The sequence below is a fragment of the Ammospiza caudacuta genome, chromosome 9 (assembly GCF_027887145.1).
Source record: "Ammospiza caudacuta isolate bAmmCau1 chromosome 9, bAmmCau1.pri, whole genome shotgun sequence".
Taxonomy (NCBI): Eukaryota; Metazoa; Chordata; class Aves; order Passeriformes; family Passerellidae; genus Ammospiza; species Ammospiza caudacuta.
Window position 1 is genome coordinate 9,693,982 of NC_080601.1, and position 23,345 is coordinate 9,717,326.

The 23,345-nt window shown below is 40.9% G+C and overlaps 1 protein-coding gene across 1 annotated transcript in view; it reads right to left on the minus strand.

The window, feature by feature from the left end:
* ARID5B (AT-rich interaction domain 5B) overlaps positions 1 to 23,345 on the minus strand; it is a 113,209-nt gene that overhangs the window by 7,488 nt on the left and 82,376 nt on the right. The window contains exons 5-7 of the mRNA XM_058810470.1: positions 21,202 to 21,406; positions 18,807 to 18,859; positions 11,816 to 11,913 (exon numbers count right to left, since the gene is read on the minus strand). Of these exons, the coding sequence (XP_058666453.1) occupies positions 11,816 to 11,913; positions 18,807 to 18,859; positions 21,202 to 21,406 (356 nt within the window). The remainder of the gene's footprint in view (positions 1 to 11,815; positions 11,914 to 18,806; positions 18,860 to 21,201; positions 21,407 to 23,345) is intronic.

Sequence of the window (23,345 nt, forward strand, 5' to 3'; positions counted from 1 at the left end):
ACTGGGTAACAGCTACACAATTTCCAGGCTGCTGGTTCCCCTGACTGCAAGGGCGAGTGCCAGAACGTGGCAGGGGCCAGGAGAGCTGGGCACAGCACCCACCCAGCCTCGTCCATGCAAGGCACCCATGCAGTGACAGTCACCAGAGCCCTTCTTTAGGAAGAAGGGGAGAAGAGAAGAGTTAAATATGAAGGAATTTTACACTGTGGAGCTGTCTGCCACAAAGTGCACGAAATTGCTTTAAAAACACAAGGAAGAAACACAAACAAAAAATATCCTCCCCTGAAAGCATCAAACACACTGAGTTTTAATCTCTCTGTTTTCCCTTTGCAATTCTTGATCTGAAAGGAAAAATAACTGATATAATTAAAAGGGATGGATCGCATTACAATCTCAGTTTCAACTTCAGTGATTAAAGTTTTTATAATGCATTTTAGTATGATTAATGACTCACTGTGGGATTAATATAAGACTCAGACTTTACAAATATGAACATTAATACAGCAAACATAATCTGTTAGAAACAAAAGACAAGTTGACTCTGTGAAGAAAATGTACTTTGCTTATAAACAACATAGATCTACTCAAATACCAGGAATCCTTAATTATCTTTAATCTAAGACTCCAAGGCAGAAACCTCTTTGGTTCAGATATTCGTTTGTTATCCTAGAATCAGTTTCTAAGCATGCAATTTTGATTTACATACTTCGATGTTCAAACACAGTTTGGGCTTAAGAGAGCAGAATTAGATTGCTCGTGATCATAATATTTTACATTTTAATAAAATACAACATAAATTATGTTAAAATATAAACCTAATTTATGCTATATTAGAAACAAAATTCATTAACTGAGCATGCTCTGACATGGTATGTGCAAAGAGGCGTGAATAATACTTTCTAGCCCTGAATTTGGCAGGGCTCCAGTAATGAAGCTAAGCAGAGCCCACAGGGAATATTCATCTTCAGATCCCATTACAAACTGAGTTTAAACATGTTACAGCTGCTAAAACTGGAAACTGCTCCCTCTATGCAAACTTAGCAAAATAATACGTAGTTGCCAAATACCTGCTTCCCACTGTAATATTACAGGTAATGTTTATATAAAAAAAAAGCATAACTAAGCAGAAGAAGAAAAAAATAATCCCGTTCATACTTGAGGCTGCTACATTTCATTTGCAAAGCACAAATATTGGTGAAAACACCGAATTCCTCCTCATGCTGCACACAAAGCACTTTGGATTTCACTTACAGGCAAGGTTGGGTTTCACACAGGGCAGTGCTGAGGCTGCTCTGCCATGTGTTAAGTATTTAAAATCGCTTTTAATAAAAACACATTTTATTACAGTAATTGTTAGCACTGCGAGGGGAGTGTTTGACTTTGTTTTGTTTCCATGGGAACGCATCGCCCATTAAAAATCTACATATTCCGTCCATAAAGGTTTCAGCCGCTGTCCGGTGCCTCATGGGGGACAGAGATGCTCCCAGCCCCAGGAATGAGCCTTTCCCTGGAAGATGCTGAGGGATTAACCCAGTGGCTATGGCCGGGCCAGGAGCAAGGCCCGGGCCAACATGATTAATCACTGCTTGCGTGCTCTCCGCTGAGCCTTGTAGGGTAACGCGGGACCCAAACTCCTCCTCCTGCTCCTGCCTCTGCACCTCACCAGAACTCATTAGCTTGGGTGCTAATTAGTAACCGTGGCTTAAATTTCCTTTTCTGATCTTAAGGGTTCATGTGGGAGTACAAGGTTTTCATTTTAGTTATTTTTCACTGAGCTCAGCAGTTGGCAGGCCGACAGCAGTAAAAATACATTTCACATAGCCGGTCAGTGGCCTGGAGCCAGTGGCAGGAAATCTGGAATTAAATGTTTCGTGTATCGGGGAGGCGGCATGACTAAGGTAAAACTGAGTCAAAACACAAGGATGGCTTGTTCTAGGATTTTCCCCTCCTCGTTTCAAAGGAGTGCTGGCCGAGGTGGCTCTGGGGGGCGGCTGGCGAGGAGCCGGGCAGGAACGCGGGCTGCGAGACCCCAGGGAGCAGCACCGAGCCCAGCAACAGCAGCAATTGCCTCTTCACGTAGAGATTTCCGTCGGTTGCAATTTTCACTGAATGTTTTTTCAGTTATCCTGTCATGGTACAACACAATTACCCACAGGATATGATCTTATCATTTGATTATTAGAAGTTTTTATAGCACAGGAGTAATAAAGCTAATACAGCTCTCTCAACATGTAAGCAGCCGGCTCACATGCCATGAAAGCAGCCGGCTTAGCCAATTTAAGGTCAATATTGCCCAACACCGGAAGAATGCGATCTGCTGTTAGCCAAATAGTTTAGCAGAATGTGACATGTCTGAAACCAGCACAAGATATTTTTTTCTTGGTCAAATATTTGCAGTGCAGGTAAGATTTAATCAATCTTTGCGCAAGGAGAGGTAAAGACAACGTCCAAAAAACTGGATCCAGATACCTCAAATGTATCGCGTGTTGGAAACAGCAATTATGTTTTCAGTCGCTTTGAACTGTGGCTGTACTTCCCGACAGGGGGGGAAGTATAAAAGTATTCATAAAAAAGGAAAAGAGGGGGAATATTTTGTGGTCTAAAGAATATTTACTTGTAAAGCCTGAGAGAAGACCAAATAAAAGGGTCTTTATCATGATCAAGATTCCAATATTAACATTAATAAAATGTATTATTTATAAGTCAATTAACATAAATAGAATATGTAAGCACTAGTGTATTAAAAAAATCTTTCCACAGGCAGCAGATTTTTAGCAGCATGAGGTTTTTTTTTTTTCCTGGAATAATACAAGAATAACATTTTCCAGCCAAGAGCAGAAACAGTAGGGGAGTCTTTGCTATCACAGGGCTTCTTATTAAATTCAGTCACTGTGAAAAGCCAGTATTTTTCCTTTTTTTTTTCTTTTTCTTTTTTTTTTTTAAATAAAGGCAACTTAAAATCAATACAAGTTAGATTAACAAATCAGTACTATACTAATCCTGATTTATTACAATCGGCAATATTAAGTTTAATCACGTATAAACTGCTATTAAAAAAAGATTTTCCTTTAGTAAGTCCTGAATTAAATAATGGTGCAGTGTACCGAGTTTTTAGATCTGCATCATCTGATATTATGAAAAATTCAATGTACTTCTCTGCAGCAGATGTCAGAGGTCAGCAAATCTATTACAGTAATGTAAGTAAGCTGGCTTTCTGCCAACCTTTTTTTAAAAAACACTGAAGCAGATAATTTTATATTTACAAATTCTAAAATCCTCCAGGGACTAAATCTCTTTCCCAACAAAAAGCAGAAACTTCACATTAGAGAAATGTATTTCACAGTATATCAAACATGTCTTCATCATTAGCATTTCATAAAAAGGAAAAAAAAAAAGCCCTTAATCTTTATTAGTCAACATTTTTTTCCCAGCTACAGAACTAACAGTACAAGTTCTCATCTGAGCCAGTAACCACTACATGTATTGATTATGCAGAATGAATGACTTTTTTGGCCTGACTCTGCTTCACAGGACACATGAGAGCACATCTATTTATAGGCATGATAAAAAAAATAGTTACAATAATGCAAAGGATCTGACCAGCCCAGAAAGAGGAAGGAAATTAAACGTTAAGGCTGCCAGTTTCCTCTTTAATTCTCCCTACTGTGTATGGATATGACAGGGCTCTGGGCTGGGGAGGAACCATATGCCCAGGACACACAGGGTGATAGAGGGAAGGAGGCAACTCAGCACAACCCCTACAAAATTTTTTTTTTGTATCGCTGTTTCAGTGTTTGTTTTTGTTTTCTTTCTGGCAGAATAAAATATTTCAGCATGTCTCCCATTGAGATCATTGTACTTTCTCCAGGGATCCAAGCCCAACACAAAATAGGAGGCATTGGAGCCTCTCAGCCACAAGAATAATTTTGGAAGGCCTTAAATACCAAAGTCCACTCCTTGGGAGATGTTGCCCCATTCACATCCTTGGCCAGGTTAAGGAGGCTAATTGCAACAGAAATGAAAAATTATTTAAATTTGCTCCACCAAATGAATACAGCACCAGTTAACCCGTGGAACTCACTGCCAATGGATATCTTGGGGCCAAGGGATTAGTGAGATTATGCAAGGATTAGATGCTAATGTAAATCATGAGAACATTAAGCTGTTAGAGCTTCAAAAATGCTGAAAAGGGACAGGCAATAGGCCTCTTTAGTGGTAGGAATTTGGATAACTCTTTTCTCCTGAGCACATAAGGCTATGGCGGCTCCAACTCCTTCCTCTGCAGGCACTACCAGAGCTGGGGGGCAAGACAACCAGTTTGTTCAGTCCAAGAGGGCACCCATCTGCTCCAGGATGTCCTCACAGCAGCTGGGCAGAGCTGCCCACAGCCCCTGCAGCCACAGGGTCTGAGTGCAGGGCTGGGACAGCCCCTGTGGTGAAAATGGGCCCCTATCAGTAACCTCAGTGAGAGAAACCTGATTCTTTTCCCCTAGAAAGTCAGTGGCAAAACATTCAGCAGTTTTAAGGGACCAGCAGGAATGTCTGAGCTCTGATCCCAAGAGAAGTCTTGTCTTTTTTATGCTGTTGCTTTTCAAAAGAATAAATCTTTGAGCACTGGTCCAGTGCAGGCAAGGGAAACAACGTTGAAGGGAAACCTTCAGTGACAATCAGTTGGTGGGGATAACCAGGAGCAGGAGGCAGCTCTCCTGGGCACCAGTGACACATTCCCAGCGAAGAGGGGAGAGGAATAACCCAAACTTTAAGGTCTCAGCTTGTTTTCCAAAATGGGAATATAAAATACATTCAGGAAATGAAGCAGTGTGTTCCTGAAGTCTGCTTTCCCTGGACTGCATTGTACAATGCAGGGGTTATGAAAGCAAGCCTCACGTGCTTTTGTGCAGAACACAATAGCAATGGCTTTATTTGCATTTGTCTGAAGTACAAAACTGGCATGTATTATATCAGCAAAGACAAAATATGCTGGAGTTCAATTTTCTTTCCAAAGAACTTTCCTTCCTTAAAGAAATGGCTCTTTCATCCTTTCAACAACAACTTTCCTCACAGCCCACTGGGAGTGCTGGTGGGTAATGAGAATGGCTTACTGCTGAAAGGTGGGAACAGCGCTGCTCTAAGAGAATTCAAAGACACTTCGTTTTAAGTAAACTGGAAATTAGTGACATTACAAACACAGCTGTTAATTTAACTGCACAGCCCAGCGAGGCAAGCTCAGGCACTCCTGATCCTAGGGCTCAGCAGGGGGAGATGAACAACTCCAGTCTTCTGCCTTTGGCACAGATTTACAGCATGGAAAAGAGTCAAAGGAAGGGTGGTGGACACAGAGCAGCTTTCCAAGATCACTGTACCAAAACCACTACAAGACTCTGTTTTGGCCATAGTCACCATTTCTGCATCTAAAGGCAGACATGCATTTTGTTTGGTAGGTCCATGAAGTCCCTGCAATGCTTGGTCCCTAGGCTCAGAACAAGCTTACAGATGCTATTTTGCATTGTCTGTGGGGTTCAGGTCTCCTGGCAGGACTCCAAAATCCTGCTGACCGTCCCTGGGAGTTCTGAATTACATCTGTATTGCAGAAAGCTGAACAAACCATGGGCATTCTCTTTCATGTTAACAGAATCCTAAAGTACAAGGTGGAGATTCCCAGCATTGCTGGGCAGTCTGAGGGACAAGATCTTGGTGCTTACTCACCAGTGCTGCTCCTGCAAAAGAGAATGGCACACGCCTCTCACTGTGCAGCACTCTCCTGGGGCTACTCAGCTCCCAGCAGGGAAAAGAGGCTTGTCAAGGAATGAGATTGCCATGGGTGACACTGACTTCAAGCTGGACTGCTGGCACCCCCAGGCTCTGGGCACCCAGTCAGTGCCAAGGCACACGTGCATGGCGGGCACGCCTGGCAAGGGCCTCTCTGCTTGGGTGACAATACCCCCAGCAGCACTGGGCAGCACTCAGCATGCCCCAGTTCTGCTGGGACAAACTCCTGGGTGAAAGGAAGGATGTAGGTGGGAAAACAATTCCCCACCAGGAGAGAGATCATCTGCTTGCAGGCACTTAAAGGCACTGCCCGACTGTCCAGCACTCTGCACTCAAGGACTCCTGCTGACTCTAGCAATGGCCACTAAAAGTTGCTGAGGCTGAAACCCCAGAAATTTTGAAAAAAAGTGCATGTTCTCAGATGTTTTAAAAGGACAGCTAGGGATCTGATTTAATGGTAAACAATTACATTCCTCTGTCATCTGATACTTTTTAAATTTTGGGGAGGGGGGAAGCTTTCTGAATTTTCAATAGTTCCTTTGTTAAAGCATCTGTTACATAATTGAAAAGATGTTTGTTCAGTGGTATGCTTGAGAGTACAGTTATTTAATCTTAATGATAAAGCCCTGAGGGCAGAAAATCATAAGTAGAAACCTCTTGTTATTTATCAAAAAGAAAAAAAACCCAAACCAAAACCCTAGGAAAATAAAGAGAGAACTGAGACACCTCATCTATCTTCAGGCTTAAATTTGTGCTTGATGGAAAACTATGGAGACAATTTGCAACTTGTGAAGTTTTCTGGGAGTCTGGGACCAGCTGAAGTGTGAGGGGGGCAGGGAAGTGGGATGAAGACAAAAATAAAACAAGGAGAGAAAACTGTTGCTTGGCAAGTTTTTTTTGAGTCAAACAAAGAGCTAGTTGTAGTTTACAGCATGACATAACATTTGATTAATTTTTGCCTGGGGATGTTTTCACACTTAACAGTGTAAATCAAAACCTTCTATTAATTACAATGTGTATAAAAAGATAACCATAAGCAATTTCATGCAGATGCTACACTAGCCCCCTACTTTTTGTTCCCTCTAACGACTGGCTGTTATTTCCTGCAAAATTCCACTGAAATGCTTACACGTTATGAAAGTTATCCAAACCCTTTAGAAAACCAAACAGCATTTGCATGGAACACAGGGCTCTCCTGCATATTGAATTACTGCACAATATCCTCCGGGTAGACAGACTTTATGGCTGTTAAAGGGAAACTGTGTAAGGGACCTATTTTGACCTGCCTTGTGTTTGTGATCATATATAATTTTTATGTGATAGATTTAGAACGAAAAATGGCAGAATAGGCTCTGAACTGTACAACACACTGTATCTCCTGAAGTTAGCCCCCTGGCAGATGTGCAAGTACCCAGGGGCCACACTCATAGTCAGAATAAAACCCTCTGCAGGTCATTGTCCAAAGTGTGGGCACAGCCACCTGCCACCCCATTGTGAAGAAACACAACCCATCTCACCTGTCTCCTCCTCAAGTTCCAGGTGGCTGTATCTCTGCAGAATACTTTCCCACTCAGCTGCCTCAATTTAGTAAGAGCACAAGGTCTAATAAATCCCTCTCCAGCTGTGTCTGCCCAGGACAGACTGGTTTTTGAAATGCTAGTAACTTGTGAGGGCCAGCACAGGAGACATGCTGCTGAAGAGCAGGACTTGGGCCATGGGGCTCTCTAGGTCCATCTTTGCTGGAGATCCCAAGGGAGCCCAGCCTCCTGCAGCACCCAAAGAGGCCAGGAAGCCACAGGTCTGTGGTACCCTGCAGCTGCCTGCCATGATGCTTCCCAACACGTCTGTCCACCAGAGAAGCCAAGGAGAGCTACTGCATACCCTGCACAGCACAAACCCCTCATGTGTGTTTGTGTTTGTGCACAGCCTGTGCATGGGACTTGCTCTGGAGGAAACCAAGATGAATCACAGCCAGACTTGGAGACAGAAAAAGGCCCCAACAGGTAATTACGAATATTTCTGTTTTGTTCAATGTATTTTATTGGGAACTTTTTATACCTTGCCAACAAGCAGGCTGGGGTTTTTGGTTTGGTTCTTTTTTGGGGGGGAAGGGGGGAGCAGTGGTGTAGTGTTTACAAAAAATCCCCGACAACAACGTCATCAGCACTGCAGAAAACAGCCTACTGCTCACACCAGAAAGTCAAAGCTGCCGATCATGTGTTTTGTGTAAAAGCGAAAAGAAACCTCAAACCCTGCATGTGAAAACCACATCTGCATTATTAGGGGAAGACAGCATGGGGCAGAGTGCTTCGCAGAAAAGGAGCCGTTTCTGAGGGTTTCTCGATAAGCAAGACAGAGATGCAGGGTACTGACAAGGGCTCTGAGAGGTTCAAGGGAACGCTGCAGGCTGAATCAGCTACACCAACCACACACCTCTGCCTCTCTGTGATGGTGAAAGATCATTAGAGGAACATTAATGAAGACAGTAACGACCAAAACAACAACACCTTATAAGCTCTGTACGGTCCAAGTCGTGCACAGAGCAACAGTCCCATGATGGGAAAACATTAATGCTTTTTATATTGGTAATCATCTGTAACATGAGCAATTAAGTACAGTACTAATGGACTATAGCCAAGAGCCTGGTACTAATATTAAAAACTGACAGAGATGAATAGGTTTGGAAGGAAAACTAGGCTGACAAAGACATTTTTATGAAGTGCTTGGGCCTATTTGGAATAACCCAATCAGAGGCAGGTCTAGACCGGCCATGCCTACAGTGACAATAACGTATTCATTGGCATTATATGATGCCTGCTATGCTTTAAATAAAAACAGTCATTGCTTCTACTCAGAAAACTGCACTTTCATTATTATACCCATTAATAAAACAGAAGTTTTCTAACGAATATATAATATAACACTTACTGAAACACTGGCAGCCTTGCCTTATTTTAAAATGAAAACAGTTACTGGAAACAGGAACTGTATTAATGATAAATGAATCAGCTGAAAATGCACACAAAACCTTTCTTTCCCTTTTACCAGGGAAACAAAGAAAACACCGCCCCAACTGAAGCACTCTACCTCCCTATAGCACACCAGCAGCTACCACCACAAACCCTGCTCCAAACAGCAGGGTGCAGAGCAACACATTGCCCAAAATCTTAAAATCTGGCTTTGTTCCAGCTTTTGCCATCCACTGTACCATGAATCTGCAGCCACATGGTAGCTTTGCAGAGGTTATAAACACCTTTACAGAAAGCAGTATTTCTTCATTGGATTTGGTAGACAGAGAGATAATTTTGCCCTCTCCAGTGCTCGTATTTTGTGTTTGGGTTTTGTTGGTTGGTTGGTTGTTGTTAATGGTTTTTTTTTTTCCCCTCTCCCTCTTTTCAGCCTTTGAAATTGTGTGTGAAACTCCACCTTGCAAAGGAGAACAGGAGAGGGCAGGAAGAAGGGATGGCAATGCCTGAATTGGGACACATGTACCATGGCACTCCTCAGCATCCCAAGGATGTCACTGAAAGGTGGCTGCCACCTGAACAGTCTTGATATGCTGAAGCTGATGCACACAGCCAGTAGCTCCTCCTGGGAGAGAGCTGGTTAAAACAACATGGATGCCCTTGAGATCCAGTTGTAGAGATGAATGGCAAGGTTAAGTCAAACAGCAGCAGGGCCAGTGAAGTCTGGGAACTGCCTCCAGTAAGCAAGGAAGGGCCAATGGGATTCAGAAAGGAAAAATCAGGAGATTTACTCAGCATTTGCTTTCCAGATAATTCAATTTCCAGTTTAGCTGTACAGTTTCAAGTTTGAAAATGTATGTGTGTCCTGAATCATGAGCGTGTGTATTCCTGCACTACAGTTCTAGTTTTGGATTAAATGTCATCTGAGCACTTTGCCTATAAATGAGCATTACATTTACAGGTGCTGTAGTTAGAATTACCAGCTGAAACAAACCATGACAATTTCATTTACTTTTTTTCAAGTCTGAGGCTTCATACAGCTTTCCTGTAGTGAAAGGAAAAAGAGCATCTAACACTAGAAAAGTAGAGACTGGATGAGTTACTGAGGTTTTTTTGTATACGTGTTTTGGTTTTTCAGAAGGGATTTAGTGAAGAACATTTTAGGTAAGCTCAGGGCTAACCTGAAAGTCCTGAAAGATTTTTTGCTCCAAATGCCATCTTTTGATAGCCTGCCAGGGATGTGGAAAATTAGGTGCTGCCTCATATCAGACTTTATACAGAACTATATGATAGACTGGCATCCATGAACTCAGATTTGAGTTCTTCAGTGTATTAAGACCAATCTAACCATAAACTAGAAGACACTTTCCTCAGACCAGACCAAGTCAAGCAGAACTGCTTTTGGGTAGCCTGGAAAGGCTTTTCAATTTGGAAGGCATCAGGACTCTTCAGGTTTTCCAGACAGCACAATGGGTTTTGTGGCACTTCAGAACATTCCCAAGTAACTGCTGAGTCAGTCACACACAAATCTCTGTGCATGGGAGTGCAATGCAAAGCTTTTACACATAAAAAACACCCAAATCACTAGCAATGAACATAGTCAGGAAAGCAGAAGAGAGAGAAAGGGGTTCATGGAGTATTTGTGAATGGCTCATTTAGTTTTCCCCAACTACAAGAGATGTGCTCTCTCAGTGACTCCAGGGCTTCAGCAAGGCTCCCTCTGCAACCCAAACCCACAGAGACCTAATGCTCATGTGTGCCTGGGTCTCCTCTGTCAAATAACATCCCCCACAGAACATCTGGCAAGGGAAAAGCCACACTGCCAGTTAGAAACCCATCAGCTGGCTTGGGTGCAAGAGGAAGCTGAGACTCTCAAGACTATAATGATGGGGGTGGAAGAGCTGAATATCCACAATCTGATGAGTCAATAGAACAATCTATAACATTTGTCTGCAACATGAAGGCAGGGAAAAACCCCATCTGACGTGCACAGCAACTCACTCACTTCCCTCTGCTGCTTGGCTCAAACTCCAGAAAGCTTCTAACATTTTATAATGGCAATCATTACATGCAACTCCTCTGTGCACCCAAGGCCTTCTGCTGGAAATGTCCCCTGTAAATGAGCATGATCAAATGCCCCACCCTCCATGAGGATGGCAGTATGTCTCTTTGAGAGGCTGACACATCTGGCACTAAGATAAGGAGAGAAAGTGCCCACTGAACACACCTTCTGCACGGGCAAGTACAATCTCTTCCTGAGTCCAGCAAATGACTTGTTTATGCCCAGGAACAAGAGACTGAATTTTACTTATCTGAGCCGAAAATTGCTGAGTTTTACTCACATTTGCTTGTCTAAGAGGGGAAAAAAAAAAAAAAACCAACAAGAAAAAAAGAAGAAAAAAAAAGAAAAAAGAAAATAAAAAGCCCCAACAGTTGTTTCTAAAAACCAAATCAAAACAACATTCCAGCTCCAGTATTTTATTCAATGTGTTCTGGCTTCACAAGCCCTGGAAGTTATTATCTACATGGGAAGAATAAGAATTCAACAGTTCTGACCAGCAACAATGGCTGCAGAGAAAGAGTGTTTGGCAGCAGCTCGCAGGCAGGGAGGAGGGAAGGAATGCCATGAAGAAGAGGAATGCAACGCTCGGCATGACCTACAACACTAACAGCACCCTGCACTATGGGCTACCCCATTATTTTGATCAAAACCACAATCTGCTTAATTGTTATTCCTAAAAAATGATAGAAGACAAGTGTTTTCATCAATTAGCTGCTGTTTCTTATTTTTCCTCGAGTATGTTTTTCTCAATTTTTCAGCTTCTTTAACTGAAAAGCTGTTGCAAAAATTAAGATCTATACCAAAGAAAAATCAGATGCTTTTTTTATTTACTTAGTCACTGGAGACAGACACTCTGGTTTAAATCACAATGGATTATCTGACTAAACTGTTGGGGAGCTATTTACTAAATCTTAAGACGACTCTCTCTCCTTTTCTCTAATTCCTTATAAAATGCTTTGAAGGCTTTCCAAATTAATTTTTTCATTATTAAACAAGCATTTCAGATTTGTTATCTTACCTTTCATAATGTCTGCGAGTACATGTAGCAGCACTTGTGCTTCCAGGGTTACCACCTAATTCATCATAAATATGTTTCCATTGTCGACGGGCTGTTATCTGTAAAAATGGCAATGGAAAATTTAATCTTGCATCTTTACAGATTCTACAGCATTTGACTTCACAACAACAAATGCACATATGACACTTTCAGAACAGCATGTACTACGAGCACTATAAAAGCCCCTACAGAATATACAGAGTACACAGAGCTTTGGGTGTATTTTTTTTTTTTGGTAAGTTAACACTATGTCTATTTTCTTTCTCTCTAAAATGGAGTGATCTAACTGATTCATTATCAAGTCACAAGCAATATAGACTCACAAAAGAATCTCAATCAATACAGGGTCATTAACTATCAGAAGTTATGCAGACAAATCCCACAGTGAATTATGAAAATGAAGCTCAAACCATATTCAGCACAAATAATGATTACATAGTTATTTTAACTGAATTAGAGAAAATAAATCTGCTGCAAAACCCAAATCCACCACAGAATTCTGTAAATCCACAAAAGCATAGTCCGTAACTATATATGTTACAGGCTGTTTATTTTTATCCATTTATATCTGTAAAATATACAGATCAAATAGTACTGAAATCTTAACGTACTCCAATGTTAATATTTGAGCTGTGTGCTTTATTGGACCGTGCTGATGAAAATAAACATCTTGTAACATATTGAATTGCATACCATGGTTCTGGGTTTTTTTTGTACAGAAATTAGGATTACACGGAATAACAGATGGAAGACCTGGCAAAAGGATTGTTTCTGAATACCACTTCATTATTTTATATATTATGCTATATTTAAAACAGGAAGAGAAACAGGAATAGGACAAGCACAACAGATCACCCTTGTTTGCCTGCAGCTCATAAAGAAAGCCAGTAGAAAACTGGTGGGGGCAATTTGGGGAAAATTTTGTCATTTGCTGTGGAATGCCATGGATTTTAATATATTCAGCCCTGGAGGCTTCTTTGGAGTTACCCACAGAGCAGTCAATGGCATTTACTGAGGAGCTAAAAGCAGCAATCAGAAGAGAACAAATATTACAACTTGCAATCTGAGGCCTGTAACTTTAATCTAAACAAGAAGAGATAGCTACCATCATTAAATATTACAGGGTAAGAGATATTTCTGTTTCGCTCAATAGAAAGGGAAAATCCTTCCTTTGCAGAAATTATTCACTAAAGCCAAAAGCATGGTTGGAGTCTTATCACTTGATAACGTTACAATTTCTTCAAATTTAATGTTTGCAGAGTTCTCCAAAAAACAGCAGTAGCTTTAATTCACTATTAGCACTTAAGCACAGTTTACACCTATAGATACTTTGGGGAAAAAAAAAAAAAAAAAGGTGTTTCATCTTGAACCTTACATAAAGCTAAATGAACTGACTTCATTCACTAATTTTATTTCCTGTCTTTCATAATAAACCCAAAAACTACCAGCACAAGGATTCAAGCAATTCAAGGATAAATTCCACACAAGTAAGTTGTTTAAATACAAATCAAACACTTATCTGATGATAAGGTTCATACTAAGTCTGTTTTGTTTCAGTTCTTATGCTGTCCCTTCCCCAGGCTACCCACCCTTATTATTATTACTACTAAAGTGCTTGAAAAACCAGAGTCCTACTGAGCCATAAAGAACATCACATCCTGAGAATATGAATGGATGCTCCTTATGCCACCCAAAAAGTCAAATGAGAGTTGGACCAGGTATCCTGCTGTGGAGGAATGCCTGGATGGGAAGCTACCTCTGGTCCTGCCTCTCACACTCCACCATTCCTCAGGACAGACAGGACAGAGGTGTGGCCAGCCAGCCCTTGCCTTCTTGGAGCTCCCAAAAATTCACAGATCCCTTGAGGACTCCTGCAAGCAAACCTCTGACAGGATCACAGATGGGGGAAGGAAGGTGCACAAAGCTGCTCTGGGGTCTGTGCTCTGGCCCTCTGACAAGCACAACCTCACTGGGCTTGCAAGGCTGTCCAGGACCTGAAACCTTGGCTAACAACAGTGATGCTGAGCAGAAACTTGAAATTAAACCAAGGATTAGTTAGCAGGAGGACTACTGTAAGTCCCCCTTATAATCACCTTGATGTGACTGAGAAGCACAGTTTCCATTTTCAAAAGGAGAGCTTCAGAGCCTTAGTCTCATTTATCATGCGCTGACTCAAGAGCTGATACTCAAGCTGGAACACTAGTAAACATAACTAAGGGGAAAAGTGAATCCCTTTGAAGTCCATGGATCATTTTTTTGTGTCTCTTTCTTCTAAGCTACTTAGAATAATAGTATTTTCACAAACATTTGCCCAGTTCTATCCAATTCTACATCTGCAATGGCCCAGAGCTCCTTGGCAATTAACTGAGTTGTGCCCTCCCACAGAGGGAGTTTAAATTTGACATTCCCTGAAACAATTATTATTCTAACAAAGCCTGGGGTTGAGTTTTGCCCTGCTCTGGAAAGTTTATTTTTTATGCTTAATAAACTTCAAAGGACTAAAGGAACTGATTAATTACATCCTTAAACAATCTGAACAAAATGCTTCACTGAGGAAAGTGAACTCTTGTCATGCAGGACTGCTCAAGCTGGATATTCCTACTGACCATGTGCAAACTGAGGGCCTTTCTCATACAAGTTCTTGCCAGCACCTTTGAAAACCTGTGTGAAATCTTCCCCAACCAAGAGAAATACGAGTTAAGCAAAGAGACTGGCCTGTCTAGGGATGTAAGAGAAGATCTGATCTGGTTCCTATAAGTACAGTATTATGCAGTGAGTCGTAGTAAAAAAAAAAACCAAAAACAACCACATATAAAGGCTTATCTTATAGGTAAGAATAGATCTTATCTATTAAAGCAGAAGGCTGTTTACAAACATGTTTTTAATGGTGTCTTCTACTTTGAGAAATCTTAAGGTCTTCTGCACTGCAATCCTACCTCCCAGCTCCCTTCCTTGTGAAAGGCTTCTTGCTTATTTCCTGCTGCAAACATAACGGGGGATTTTCTGGTCATGGTACATGATGTTCAGAGCTCTCTTCAGAGCTCTGGGAATTAGTTCTGTATGAAACAAACCCAGTTAGCTTTGCATTCCACTGATACACCAGTTTCATCGGGCCTGCCCAGACACAGGACTGATGTATGCGTCAATCACTAATTTTTAAAAATTAAAGCACTTCATTGTTGCTTCCAGGAGGCAGCAGCTAAATGGGATCCCACTGACCTTTGGCTGCTACATACTGAAGGTTAAGCTCCACCTAATTTTCTTTTTATCCTTTATCTTTCTAAGACATCTCCAGGTAGAGTCCATTCAGCAGCACAGCCTTCTGCAAACACGCCAAGGCACTCCTTTTATGTTGGCTCAAAAGGAAAAAATGCTACTACATAATTTGCCAAGGACAACTCCTTAGGAAAGTCCTGGAAGTTTCCCATCTATGAACTTCTGCACCTTTTACTCACTTGACTTAGGGTGACTGAGAAAATTCCAGGCAATGGCTGTCAAATGCCACTGCAGCTGAGCCCCCTACAACATGGCATTGTCTCATGTTTCATCCAGTGATTTGGGGACATTTTAAATCATTCATACTGTGAAGGTCTGCTATAGAGAGTGCTTTCCAATGCACTCTCCTATTATTAGTAACAAAGATGCTCTCATCTCACATATCTTTGTTTAGGAGAAATATGATTCCACCAACTACAAAGAGACAGCTTCATCTGTTAAAGTCTTAAACCAGTTTGTATGGATTGCTGTTTTTATTAAGCCTTGTTCAACAACAACTACAAGGGAGTGTGGTATTACACAGTTGTAGATGACAACTAACTAAGAATTAGTAATAAAATGGAGGAGAAATGACACTCTTAAGGATTTGAAATGGAGAGCACTTAAATATGACACACGATCATGACTTGACACCATTAGATATCCTGTATGTATATCCCATATACAAAGGTAATGCTCTCTGTCAAGCCTCACTGGATCCATTCCCCCAGGGGGAAAGTCAGATGGCTGAGAAAGTTCCCTGCATCTCAAATCCAATTCCTGCCTGTTCTCAGTCACTTTTAGATCCTTAACTGACAGGACAGGACTCAAAAATATCACAAAAATCTTCCGTGAATCTGTGCAGAAGCTGAAAAACACCACAAATGATCCATGCTTGTTTCTCAATAATGTTTTTTAGACTGCATCAAAACACGTATATATGAACAAAGTGAACAACGCAGTGGATAAAATTAAAAATGGGTAGACTATAACTGTTCTGCCAAATAAAAGGTTGTAAAGTTTGCAACTGCTTTAACTGAGAAGGTTTCTACGCTGCTTAAAAAATTGTCATCTGACTACTTTAAGTTTCCACATGTCATTTTAAGCAATCTTTCATCTGTTTCCTGCTCATAAAATGGCTGTCACATGTTGAAGTCAAATATCTACTTTTAAATATAATTTTCTTTACAATACTTCCAAGAGAAAAGACCTATTTCTATCTCAATGCTCAAACCAGAAACCTGTGAAATTTTAAAACCAATTAAACATGATGAAGCCCTTGTAATGGTTTGCTCAAGACAGATGGAAGGGGCCATAGAGATAAATGCATATTACACAGGGCAGGTTTGACAAAGCCATTGCACTCCACAACTTCTCCTCATCAATAGATGGTGGCACTGTGTATGAGAGTGCTGGATTCTGCTCAACATTGAATTAAAGCACTCACTTGAAATTTCTGCATCTAAGTAGACCTGCCTAAGATCCTAGAACTGATAACTGAGGTCCATGTCACCCCTACCATCCACTGACTTGTGAAAAATGAAACAAATAAAACACAAAAGCTTCTCAGCAGGGTTTGCCATTATAAACTATATACAAACTAATGCAGTTGGCAAACTCAATGCATATCAACTGGCCATAAAATAATAAATCCCAGAGTGTGCACAGGTCAAAGTATTGCAACAGCTATCAATATGATACTCAGGGAATTTAAATCAAAGGCAGATCCATATCGAGGATGAGACTGTTAACAGAAGAGAATGAGGTCAGGAAACCTCATGCTCCATATACAACTTAAATTGCATCACAACAGTCCTCCCAACTTCGGCTTGCCTGCAAAGAGCACAGATGCCACTCACATCATAGAAACAGGACAGGCCCATCATTTTAGACACAGTCACTCTCCAAAGAAAGCTGGGCTCATGGCAATGTCAGAGGGTGTGAGCTGTGCTTGCCTTGCCATTTACTGAACAGGGAGCAATTGCTTAGTTTACTCTCTATGAAGAATAAGCACTGCTGGTACAGTTTCATTCAAGGTGACAAATGCCCCTAAACAACAGAGAAGATCTGTCACTGAGAAAAGGACAGGAGCTTTGAGAGAAGTGTGGACTGAAGCTACTCTGGCTGACATCCTCATGTATGTGATCCTTCCTCTCTGATCCTGTCACCTTTCTCAAATCTGGCTCTGTGGCCTTGTGGTCACAAATTCACAATCCTGTTCTTGCTCTCCCTCAGGTATAGAGGCTCACCTGCCCCAGCTCGTCTAAATCCATCCCTCTCCCTCTGGCACTAAAACTCAGGCCTCTCCACCAAGCCACCACTTTGGCTTCCCTGCTTCTGTACTCAGTCCCCTCAAGCAAACCTGAAACATTGCTGTCAAAATTGCTCGCCTCCCTGAGCACTCTGAACATGTCACTCTCCCTTCAATCTCCCTCCTGGCCTTCCCTGGTACTCTGGATCAAGTTCAAGATTTCAGCCCTCATTTTCGTTGCACTTTACAACTGGAGCAATTACTGCTCATAATTGCTGTAACGATCTATCTATGGTAGCTATTCATTCATACATACCCATGAGCACGCCTACACACACCCCTGTACATAAGCATGGTATGTGCTGATTAATGAAAGATAGAGCAACAGTAAAAGCCAAATCAAGCACATATTTTTTTAAAGAATGTTAGATTTCACGTTTTACAAAATCCCAGGCACACCCATGCTAACCAGCCCAGGCTGCTGATGTACAGAGCAATGTGCTTTATTGGAAGGAAGGAAAACAGTGAGTTCTGCATTTTGGTTCAAATGACTTTCAGTTTCTTGATAGTGCATTTCTTCTTGTCATTTCTCTACAGAACAGATATGTCCCAGATTACTTCATAAACAAAGCAAAAATAATTTCTTTCATCTAACTGTGGCAGGAACTGAACAACTTAATCTGATCATTGTGTGCAAAGAAAATATTTCCAGTGACGACATCTTCCTATGTCAATTGTTTTTTTATTACAGATGTCATCTCGATGTGCCATATTAATGCGGCTCTTTCTTCTCATTTCAAGATTTTAATCTGAGTTTGTTGCTCTAATATTTTATTGGTTCAAAATACATGCTGTAACATCCGTGGCCATCAAATTTTCCTGTGAGCTAAAAATAAACTGCTCTTGTCAGATATGGTTAGCTGATAAAAAGTGTCAGAGACTTTTCTGAATTACTTTGATAACTTCCTGTTTATGTGATACTGACCCTTGTCTAATAAAGATCTTTTACACTTGGAATAAGAGAAGATTCTGCAGCATACTATTCCTTAATGGACAATGCTGATTACTTTTGAAAGCCTTTAATACATTTCCCATATTAGACATGAACAGATGTCAGGGATGTTGCCAAGTGAAATTTCTTTTATGCAATCTTGGCTTGTTGTACAATAATAGCCCTTTCTCAACATGGGAAAAAATTACAGACCTAACTAATTTCCTTGACAGAGAAGAGTTACATATGTTTTCCACTTGGAGTTTTTACGACAAGTTTACAATTTTGCCAGATCTGGAACTAATTGGGACCATTTCCAAAAATGGCCCAATAAACCCACAATGAGTACAGCTAGTCTAAAATGCAGCAAATGATTGTTTGCTTTCACATTTTTTTTTCTAACAGGGAAAAGTTAGATTGCACAATTATTTCATTTAAGTTACTTAAACACTTACTGTTTCATATCCTCCCAGTTTTTGAGCAGCTTGAAACATAGTCCAAAGGTTAACTGTTAGAGGGACAATAAGTATTTAGATAAGCATTGCATTAGCCAACATATTTCAAAGAAATGTAAATTAAACAGTTTTAAAAAAAGAAAAATAGAGAAAAAAAAGCTCACAGTCCCTGAAAAAGCTCCTGTGAAACATTTTCCAAAGAGGTATTTACATAATCTGAAGAGTAAATATTAGCCCATACTATATATATTTTTAATTACATATAAGAGAACACACTTAGAAATTCCTTAACAGGACTGGAAAAATACACTGAGACAAAGGTAATGGGCTCATTTGACTTTGCTGATAAGAAACACGGTATAATGACTATAGCATGTTTTCATAACTTTGATAATCAAAATTACTCACTGGGAAGAATGTTACTTTTAATTATTTGTTTAATACCGGTTTCATTAGCAAGCAAGCAAGCCCCACACACTGGCTCACAGAGCAGGCCTATTGATTAGACAATATGCAATATTTACTGCAGCTCAGATAATGGGCTCCATAATCAATGAACAATAAGCTGCGTTCTAGCGGGCCTGCGTGAATGAACCCAGATGGAGCACGAATGAGCATTACTGGAATAACTGTGCTGTGGCTGGTTGTGCCTTGCCTGTGCCTGTGGGGTCAGGGCACAGAGGCAACTCAATTCAAAAGATGTGTTGGGAGAGAGTTGTTATTTCCTGCAGAACTACTCTCCTCTCACGTGCTTTTCATCCTGGCCCCCTGTCCCATGGGGTCACTGCTTGCTGGTGTCTATTTTATTTAATTTAATTTTAATTTAAATTTTTATTTTAGCTAATTTAATTGTTAGAAGAAAAATCCATGTCAGTCCTATCAAAGGTGTGTGCACAATTCCACCAACAGTGATTCCCCACAGACACACTACAAATACTTGAGGTCAGCAGTAACACTGCAGACTATGGAGAATGGGATCTCCTTCTCCATGGGGGGATGCTCTGCTGTACTGTATGTTCTGCCTTTTCCCAACAACCTATTTATATTGGCAATGTTTGCACAAGCCTTGCTGGACAAATACAGAGCCCCATCCTGCAAACATTTCTGCTCTTCTCAGCATACTTTTGGTATTTAAGTACTTGCCAGATCAGGTCCCTCCTCATAATGAATGTCAGGCAAGTTTCAATGTATTTCAGCTAAATGTTAGCAGCAGGCCCTACCCCCAGTGGGCAACTTTAGAAATAATATTTTAGCTTGTCTTTTGAGCCCACCCTGTCTCCATGCTTGATGGAATGCAGAATAATATGGGGGGGTGGGGGAGAAATAAAAAATTTCTTCAACACAAAATGTTCTGAAAGCCTCATTGAACCTTGTACAGCTTCAAAGCTATCAAGAGCTTTGCTTAGGCCTTGATTTAATCTGAATCAATGCATAATGCAACGAAGCTGTTCATAGTACATTAATTTTACTCCCATTTCAAGCAGCCAGTTTTCAGACAAACACTGTAATCATTCTGAGTTATATAAGTTTATAATGGCTGCTGGAGGCCTGTTGCAATCAGTGCCAATTGCTATTAGGTATGTAAATTGTTATGTAAAACATACAGGTTTGACATTCTTCATCAAAATAACACATGGTTTTAATCTAGGAGATAAATTAGAGTAAATAATATTTCAATACATGGCGTTTTCCCTTTAAGGAAGTAAAGCATCATTCAATCTATAGATAAGGAGGAGAAATTCCCCCATTTACAGCTTTTGTTGGAAACTGTGAAAGGTCTACATTGTGCTGCAATATTTATGCAAAATTCAGTTTCAACTGTATCTTCTCCACATACAATAATTTACAGATTGTGGCACTACAAACTGTACATGGCAAAGCAATTCTCAAGACTGCATTCTGTATTAAGCAGATACAGTCTGGTTTTATTCTCCAAAGTCAGTAATTTATTAACTAGAAACACATTTTGGGGCTTAAAAATATGATCCCTTTTGTGCCTTTCTTGACCACCTTTAAATGTCTTCCTTTATTATTTGTCCTTTCATAAAGAACATCTGGGCACAATAAAGATACGTCATATTATTAACTCAGAAGAAAGGCATTACAGACACTGCAGATTTACAAAACAGAAAACTAGAGAGTTTTCAACATGCCTATTTCTAGTCATAATCAGCGGATTTAAACCTATAAATATCCGGCAGCAACTACCCCAGAAGGAAGAGATGCAAATCTAGGCATAAGACAGTGAAATGCCTGGACTGGAAAATGTGTAGAGATAAACATGGTCCCTCCCCATCCATAAGGCTTTAAAATAGGCTTTGTGTGCAATTGCTTTCTCCAGAGAAGCCAAACCATTCTAAAATGTCAACAAAAAAGTGAGAAAAAGGATACTTACTCTGCTTAAAACCTAAATAGGGTATTCGTTCAATTGGTGTTTTCCTTTCTTTCATATATTTATAAAGAGCCACAAGGAAAGCCTGCTCATCAGCTCTGCATTCTTCACCTATGGCAATCTTTGATTTATCCTCACTTGAGCCTTTCTTACAGTTGCTGTTGTTACTCTTGGGTTTGGGCAAAGCTGACTTAGCCTCACATTTTACCTGGGAAAAGAAAAGATGTCATATCAGATCTGGGTAATCTTTAATTTTCACTTAAGGAACAAATACCCTCTCCTAGCAGAATGGATTGTTTAAAAAAATGAAGGCCAAACCATGCGACTGTATTTGAGGGGAAACAAAGGAAGCTATTTATAGAGCTAAAATGTCTTGTTCTGAATCTTAGTCACAACATTTTTAAACAGCCACATCTTTAAATCATTATAACTCACTGGTAATGCTCTCCAGATCTGCATTTTTATGACTATACATTGCTATGTCACAGCTTCTATCTCTCACATACACTTGCCATTAGCAAGTCTAATAATAACCCTTGTTCCAGGATTGACACTGAGCATTGTCAACTCCTGTAGACAACCCTTGGAGCTGAGGGTGCTCAGCCCCTTCCAGGAATGCTCAGCAGCCAGCTCTGAAATGACACATTCTTCTCTCCGTTGGCCCACCAAAATAGATGCAAACCATGGCAAGCTTTATCCAGGCAGAGCCCCCAGCACAGAGTGGAGGTTCTGCTGTAGCATGGACTCAAGTCAAGTCTATTTGAGCATCCTAAGCATTTAGCAGAGGGGAGAGGCTGGTAGCTGGACACTTTCCTGGTAGACACTGGCATCCCCAATGCCCGTGAGTCCCAGAGCTCCAGGTGTCCCACTGGACTGCCCAGCAGATGTGTGCCAGTCAGGAAATCAATAAATTGGAACCACTTCACCTCTCCTCAGTATTCATACATGAGGAAAAATACCCAGTGAGGCTGGTTTAATTCTGCACTCCCTCTTGAAGATAATCCTCTCACTGAATGAAGCAAATTACAAATCGAGTGTTCACTTAAGAACCTGATGTTTAAAAGCTGTACATCACCAAGACATTGGGACCAATAAATTTCCAATGGAATACTGGAAGTTCTCTGATACAAGATAGTGGAGATGGTTACATGTATTTCGGATTTGCACTGTCCCATCAATGCTTCTGAGTGCTGTCAGGAGCCTTCCAGTAATTCCAGTAGTTCCAGCCCATCCAAGACAGGTCCTTTTGTGCTCCCAGAGGGAGCAGGGAGGCTCTAAGAGCCATCACTTGGTATTTTAGGAGGATACCAGAGGAGAGTGGGGCATCCTGCTGTGCAGGAAGGCAGGAGTTCTTGCTCAAGCAACCCATGGACCCTCCTTCAGAACTGTCACTTCTAAACCAGCTGCTTTCTGGATATTGTGGACAATTTGGAAGCAACTGCTATGAAGAGCATTATGTAAGTGCTTGTAAACAAATATCACTGGAAAGACCACAACCACAATATGCTTATATTATCTTAATAAAAGATACTCTGGCATTTCAGGCTCAGGGAAAGCAAAATCTTTAAACTGCTCCAGGTATTAACTTTGCAGAGAGTACTGAGTTCAGGTGATCTGCTCCAGAGTTTTCCACAGATGCTGGACAAAGCAATGGTACCTCCTAAGCAGAGTGGACAAGTGGTCACAGTTTTCCATGGCAACTGATGTTGCTGAAAAACCTCCAATATTGGCTACTGCAGGGTACAGGCTCACTCCTCCCAGGCAATGCAGCAGGGACTGGGAAATGGGCTTCCTGTGGGGTTTTTCTTGATCACTTGCTGCTGAAGTATGTCCAGTGTACTGCTTGATACTCTCCAATTGCACAGTTCAAAGAGATGCTGTCTTCCTACAGCACAAGACACCGTCCTTTGTGTTTTAGATTAATAGATATGCTTGTTGATTAAACTTTCGTGAAGATCATTGGTTTCATCCAAAGCTCAGAGGAGCTGAACTGTTTTTTTTCCTATTAAATGAACTTTGGACTTCCTCATCCACTTTTCAGGTCAGCACTGTAATTCCTTGACTTTTTGTACTTTGGCATCTCACAAAAATTATTTAGCAGCTTCCAAAGTTTAGATTACACTGTCATACGTTTCAGTGCTTCACCA